General features: G+C 49.0%; 1 protein-coding gene across 1 annotated transcript in view; it reads left to right on the top strand.

Moving 5' to 3' along the window:
* Positions 1-3,803, top strand: part of Ms4a10 (membrane spanning 4-domains A10) — a 12,914-nt gene extending 9,111 nt beyond the window's left edge. Inside the window, exons 5-8 of the mRNA XM_029472338.1 lie at positions 170-301; positions 1,301-1,411; positions 1,961-2,054; positions 3,720-3,803. Coding sequence (XP_029328198.1) covers positions 170-301; positions 1,301-1,411; positions 1,961-2,054; positions 3,720-3,730 — 348 coding nt within the window. The 3' untranslated portion in view covers positions 3,731-3,803. The remainder of the gene's footprint in view (positions 1-169; positions 302-1,300; positions 1,412-1,960; positions 2,055-3,719) is intronic.
* The last annotated feature ends 3,538 nt before the right edge of the window (positions 3,804-7,341 follow it).

The raw sequence follows: 7,341 nt of genomic DNA, 5'->3' as shown, positions 1-7,341 counted from the left end.
CCTTCCCAGCAACCAAGGCCTGGTGTCACTTAGCAGCCTTGAGCTCAAAAGACAGGCAGAGCCTCCAGATGGGGGTGTAAGTGTCACAAACCAATTTCCTGGAAGGAAGGCCTTGAGCTGGATCACTAAGCTTTGGCCACCAGCTCTAACATTTCAACTCTGCTTGCAGAAGATTCTCTGTGTGATAGCCAACGTTATCAGCTTGCTCTGCGCACTGGCCGGCTTCTTTGTCATTGCCAAGGACCTCTTCCTGGAGGGTCCTTTTCCATGGCCAATCTGGAGACCCTACCCTGACCCCACAGTGAGTTCCCCTCCCCTCACGGGTCCTCTGAGTCCAAGGAGGGAACAGCCTTGAGCTTGGCTGAGAAGAAGCAATCAGTGCTCAGAAAACTTGTCCCTGAACCAGGCACTGCCAATCTATACACATCCCTCTGAAGGCATGGCGGAAGCAACATGGCTGGCCTTCTCACGAGTCAACAGTAGGAAACTGGACTGTGCTTCAAGTCACCATGTCCAGTCCTCCTTTTACACATGGGAAAATTGAGGCCCAGGGAGAGGGAAAGTCCTGCCTGGTGCTGAGCAGCCAATTCACTGCCAGACCACGCCCTAGAACTCCTGGTTCCATAGCTAAAGCACCTCCTCCCAACAGCCTTGCAGAACAGGCTAAGTCCTCTTTGCTGCCCCCCTTTTATGGGAGTGAACACTGAGGTTCAAAATGGATAAATTAGTGGCCAGAGGCCGTGCAGCAAGTCCAGGGTACAGGGAAGACTTAAAGCCTGGTCTGCAACAGCCAGCCCAGTTCTCTCTCACTGCACCGTTGCTCCTCTACCACAGGAGAAAACACTGTCACTCTAGGGTGCCTCTCAGTCAGGTTCCAAAGTGACCCAAGTTGCATACGCACACAGGTTTCCCTGGTGCGTGTAGATCTCTTCCTGGAGATCCTCCTGTCAGGGCCCACAGCCATCACAGCCTGGAGGGTGAGTGGTCAGTAGCTTTGCCCCAGTGGCTTCCACTCACCCACCCCCAACCCTGCTATAAAACACACTTTCTCTCTGGGTCTAGGCAACTCCATCCGCCGAGTAGAGTTGTCCAGATGACCCTTAGGGCCTTTTCCAGTTCTCCCAGGGGCTTGAGAGACTCTCGGGTCCTCCTGCTTCAGGAAACATTCACCTAATGTGCCCAGCATTGGGCATAGGGCATAATGGAAACTGCCCCAATCCCTCAGAATCCCTCCCTACACTCTGAGGGGAGCAGAAGCCCTGCTGTTTCTTAGCAAGGCAACCTATCCTTCTTCCTGCAGACCTACATCCAAAGGCTAGAGCTGACCCTGTTCTGTTTCACCTTCCTGGAGATCTTCCTGTCGGGGCCCACAGCCATCACAGCGAGTAGGATGAAACGCCTACAAGCAGAGGTGAGGCCTTCCTGTGGACAAAACCCTCAGGGCATGGAGATACATTAGACAGCAGAGAGCTCAGAATGGACAGACAGCAGGCAATGGTCACAGGCTGAGCACTTAGGAGATAGAGTCCTCTGTGGAGCACTACATGAATCTGCATATAGTTATGTAAGTATGAGCCATAATGACACAGATAAACATAGCTTTATTTCAGCTTCTTTCAGGCAGGTGTGTACTTGCCACGACACAGTTAAGTAAACCAAGGCTTAGAGAAATCACACCACCCCCTAAAGCTCGAGCAGACCAGCCCACGTTGGGATGAGCCACTTGCCCACAGTCAACAGGACTCTGGAGCAGAACTAGAACTCAAACCCCACCTACTGACCCCTGTGGATCTTTCTCAATCAGTGTTGGGAAGACAGTCACACGTAGACATCTAGAAGTTCCCTCATCAAGCCTCATGTAGAGCTTGAGATTTTGAAAGTGACCCTGCCAAGACACACCTCATAAAGAACTGATCGTCTATGTACTAGACCAATAAGAACAGTGATTTTTCTTTTGCAGGACAAGGATGACACCCCTTTCGTTCCTGACACACCTGTGGAACTTAAAGGTCTATCACTGGGGCCACCACCATCCTATAAAGATGTGGCCCAAGGTAACACACAGCATGAGCCAAGTAAGAGGCAAAGGGATTCTCATTCTGGGCTCCACAGATCTTCGAAAGGAAGTTACCATGGCCCCTTCTCCCTGGCTTAGACAGGGACTAGTTCCCCCTGGGAAAAGGACAGTGATGTTTCTAAAACAGTCCACCAAGGAAAAGGTGGTGGTCCACTCCCCTAGGCCACCCCAGACCCAGATACCTCAGTGCCTAAGATACCAGCCTCCTCTACTGGATCAGAATAGAACCAGGATGTCCTCCTTGCCCACCTCCAGGGTGGCTCTTAGGTGACCCCTGCACACCCCAGCCTCCCACCCACAGCAGGTGTACAGTGGCTGCCCATGGCCAGACTGGATGGCATAAGCTATGTCTAGGGTAGTCAGTCATGAATCTGAATCACTGGGTTTCCCCAAACCAGCCAGAGGAACATCAAACTAAAAACCACACAGGGTCTCTGTCTCTGGGGCCTCAAGTGTCTCCGTCTGTAAATGGAGGAGAAGTGACGGCCATGACGCAGAAGCTCCTGAAAGCTCAGAAACCTGAGATTAGAAGTAGAGTTCAAGAAGAAATTCTAGCCTGGGAATTCTAGACCTACTCATGCTGGTGAGAAAGTCGAGGAAAGGCCCTGCCTTCCTTGCTTCCCAACCTTCAGTGATCAGAGTTCACTGGCCAGACTGGCTTATTTGTGAGCCACACTGGATTCCTTCCAATTCTTTAAGTTAATTTGTTTCTTATATTATTATAATGGATCTCTATCTAGCAATAAAATCTTTTGTAACCAAAGTAAGCCCCCAAAATAACAAACATGGTAAGAATAAGTATCACCAGAGTCTTGGCCCTCTAGCATGACCTCACCTGCTGCTCACAGCTCACCCTTGACCTGCTGCAGCCTCCCTAAGCTACCATGAGATTCCCTAGCACCCAAGCACACACTGCCACTGAGCCATAACCCAGGCTCTTCCTTTACCGGGACACTCCTCCTCTGATACTGGCAGAGCCCTGGCCACCAGCTCTGTACTGCTGCTGGCCTCTGACTCTTTCCATCAAGCTCTGCTTCACACAGGCCCAAGGACCTTGAGAAAGTAGTCTAAGTCTACTAGACTTTCCCAGTAAGTGCTAGTGTAGCCCCGAGCTGAATTCCTGCCCCACTGAGGGTGCATAGGTGGTTGTGGCATGGCCCTGGATCTCCAGAAGGAATATTTCACAAGGGAGGGGAGGTGCGACATTCAAATACCAGCATCATCAGCCCTCTTAGTTCAAGTGAACCCTGTTCTTCCAGCAGCCTGCCTACCCACACAACAAGAGCTTGGGAATCTGGGTCCAGGGAGAGCTCAGTCATGCTATTGACTGCCAAGTGTCCCTGCATCTATTTGATTCTAAACATCATTGAACTGTAAATGATACAAGTTCATTTAAAGGTAGAGGTTATTACATGTACATCCTAAGGGCTTATAGTTCAGTTGGTAGAGGGTTTTCCTAGCTGGGAAACAAGCAAAGTAGGTCTCTTCACCTGACTCAGTTTGTAGAAAAGATGTGGATTTGAACTCTGACCTCAGTTACATTTGCTTAAACTTGGAATTCTACTTTCCCGTCTCATCAAACTGTGTACTTTAGCACCGAGGCAGGTCATGGATGCCTAATGGTTATCCCCTTGTCCCACAGGTAAAGACTGAGTTCCTGCAATGCCAAGTCCTTCCCTGCCTCCCATTGGCTGGACTCCGGTGATGACACAGGCGTGACTTGCACAAATAAATGCATAACCACTATGAAAAGAAGCTGGGGTGTCCTGAGAGTGTGCTGGGAACAGAGAGGATTGGAGTGGAGGAGTCAAGAGGCCTCTCCCATCATCCCATCAAGGGATGCCTACAGGTCTAACTGTCCAGTATAGGCATACGTTTTTTACACCTTATTTTTAATAAGGGTTCGTTCTCTCCTCTAACCCACCACCCACTAGAGGTCGTGGAAGAGAAAAGTTATTAGGATGTGGGGGAAGTGGACCTGTTCAGCAATAGTGCTTTGGGGGGCGAGATCGATCTTCTTTCTCAGCAATTCAGTCCCTTAGCAAACATCAAATATGATTCAGCAGCTGCAGACCAGTCCTCTAGGCAGGCAGACACCAGGCAGCTGTAGTTCAATCCTGAAGAAACCGCCAGGCTCGCCAACTGGCCTGAGGTGAGGCCACGGAAGTCTGCTGCAGTAACCGCATGAGCAGTTCTTGGGTGAGTTTCTCTCAATGGTGGCGTTATCACGAGTTGAGCTCAACAACACTATGTAAGGCGAACCAAAACATGCATGTCTTCAGCAAAGATGAGATGGAGCAAACCAAACCCATGCTCAGTGCTCGTCTCCCACTGTCTGTGAGGTCAGATTTATACTCCAACATCACAGGTCCTTTCACATGTCTGCTATAACCAAACATCCTTTCTTTTGTGAGTGTGTCAATCATGCTGGCTTGTGTATGTTGGAAGCAGCTGAGCAGGGGTGTCAGCATCTTCTCTTAGTCCTCAAGGGTTTGGGGGAAAAGGTTGTGGATGCAGATAGAGATGACACTCTGTGTACACAATGAGACCCATGGTGCCAGAAGCAGGGTGCGGAGCTTCATTTGATCCATGACCACTTCTGAAGCAGAAGTGAGCAGCTCTGCAGGGGAAGCTCTGCAGAGTGCAAGAGGCTGGATGTGATAGTGCACACCTCTGATCTCAGCACTTGGGAAGCGGAGGCAGGCAGATGTCTGTGAGTTTGAGGCCAACCTGGTCTACATAGGGGGTTGTAGCCTAGCCAAGGCTATATAGTGAGACCCTGTCTAAACAAAAAACAAGCAACAAAAAAAGTAAGCACAAAAATGCCAGAACTGGATTCCTGGAGTCTTGGGAACATAGAACAGAAGAAATATGCAAGGTCCAGATGTGTAAGGTGTGTGTGCATATGTGAACTGTGCATGCAGAGCTGGGGACAGAACCCGGGTCCTCTACAAGAGCACCAAGTGCTCTCAACCACTGAGCCAACTCCCCAGCCACTTGAAACGCCCACTAAAACAGCCAAATTAGAAGTAAAAAGCAGAAAAGGGAGATTTATTCAATGTGGCCACATTGGGAAGAGGAACAAAAATTCATTGACATCCCCCTTCCCTAGTTCATCTCCAGGACAGAGATTCACACATCTAAGCAGCCAGTCAGGGTGTGATCCAGTTCACCTCCGACACATTAGTGACTGCACAAAGTGATCTGAAAAGTTATTAGAAATATGTGCACACACACACAAAGACAGGCATAGAGGCAGAGGCAGGCTGGTCTTTGTGAATTTAAGGCCAGCCTGGTCTATAGAGTGAGTTCCAGGACACATAGTGAGAAACTATTTTTTTTTAAGATTTATTTACGTATTAGATGCAAGTACACTGTAGCTGTCTCCAGATACCCCAGAGGAGGGCATCAGATGTCATTACGGATGGTAGTGAGCCACCATGTGATTGCTGGGATTTGAACTCAGGATCTTCGGAAGAGCAGTCAGTGCTCTTAACAGCTGAGTCATCTCTCCAGCCCCGAGAACCTATCTTTAAGGGAGGGAAAATCAAACTTTTAAGGGTGAAATCTCATTTCTAGGAAACAAGTACCCTCCCTGCTGCTGGAGTCTTCTCCTTCTCCCAGATTGAGTGAGACTCCCAGGGAAACCCCACTTCTTGGAGTCTATCGTTTGAATAGTCTGAGAGTCGGCTGGAGAAATCCACATTTTCTTCTCAGGATATCTTCATTTCCGCCAGCCTGGTTGTACTTGGTGTGGGCTGTTAGCTCTTCATGGAAGCTGAGGGAGGAGAGAGACTGTAGCTGGACAAGTCTGAGTTCTAACAGAGAATAGCCAGCCACACATCTGACCACTCCTCTGAACACAGGACAGGCCCTCATAACAAACACACATATTCCAGCGTTGAGAATCCCTACACTCGGATGAGGCCTGGGCACCCGGATGGTGCTTTAGGGATCATTTTGACTGGGTCCATTCGGTGGAAAATCTGAAGACTGCCTAGACGTTGTCACCTGCACCACTTGCTGGTTCATCAATTAATTAGCTTGAGGACAAGCCCAGGGCCTGGCAATGTGAGGCTTCTTGCCTGTCCAATCTTGCCCTCCCCTGTTCACCCTCAGGCAGGCCGAGTGACTTGCCCAGGGAGGCACCGCTACTGATGTAATAATAATTGCTCAGCGGGGAAGGGCCCAATGCACATGAGAATGAATTTCTGAATTTGATTTGGGCAGTTTCTCTGACCTGTAGCTCTTTCTACTTTCTGACACTAGGTGGCACTCTAAGTCAGGATTTGCATTGATCATTCAGTAGCCTTAGAGCCCTGTAAAATAGACACTAACAGGTGAGCGGAGGCTTTGACCTTTTCGTGTGAATGCAGCATGTCTGTAAGTTACAGCCAGTAAACACCTTGTCCATCAAGCTGCACTTGTTGGGAACATTCTTTGCATTGTTGGTGTTGTCTCCGGTTAGAGACAAGTGTTTCTCTTACACACGGCAAGTGAACAAAATTCACAGAGATTAAGAAGATGGGAGCGCTGCCCAGTGGTCCAGTGCTTGCTCAAGAGAGTGGCTGCTGCCTTCTCCACGGTCTGTCCAGGGAACAGTGGCTTTGGCATCCCCATGAGCTTGAAAGAAATGCTATGTAGGCCCCTTCCCAGAGTACTGAAACTGTTTGCATTGTGACAAGGCTGCAAGCTGCCTGGTTAGGTTTGAGGAACACTGAAGTACCTCAAACTCTTAAGCAATCATCTTCTAGAAACCTTGCAAGCCTTACAGACCTCCGGGGAGAGAGAGAAACTGCAAATGCCGGGGACTTGAAGGGGGTTAGAGAAACCAAAGGCAGGCTCTATGAGGTGACAGCTTCTTACTCACTGAAGAAAAGTGGGAAGGCACAAGGGCAGGAATCTAAGCAGGGCCAATTCGAGAGAGGGAAGGACTCAGGGCCCTGTATAATACCCAAGCTGGGCATCCCCTTAATAGGCTTCCAGTCTTATACCTCTCCCATCCCAAAGGAATAAAGCTGTTGCTGTCCCTTTCTTGGGCACCTGATCTTCCCAAATGGATAATTAATTTTTTATTGAAAAAATTGTTTTTCATTCAATATACTCAGATCATATTTTTCTCCTCTCCCAGTTGCTCCCAGATCCTTCCCACCTCCCTACCCATCCAGCCAGCCCTTTCTTCTTCTTCTTCTTCTTCTTCTTCTTCTTCTTCTTCTTCTTCTTCTTCTTCTTCTTCTTCTTCTTCTTCTTCTTCTTCTTTTCTT

This window comes from Mus caroli, chromosome 19 (assembly GCF_900094665.2).
Source record: "Mus caroli chromosome 19, CAROLI_EIJ_v1.1, whole genome shotgun sequence".
Taxonomy (NCBI): Eukaryota; Metazoa; Chordata; class Mammalia; order Rodentia; family Muridae; genus Mus; species Mus caroli.
The sequence above is the reverse complement of the archived record's forward strand: the minus strand, read 5'-3'. Positions and strand labels throughout refer to the sequence as shown.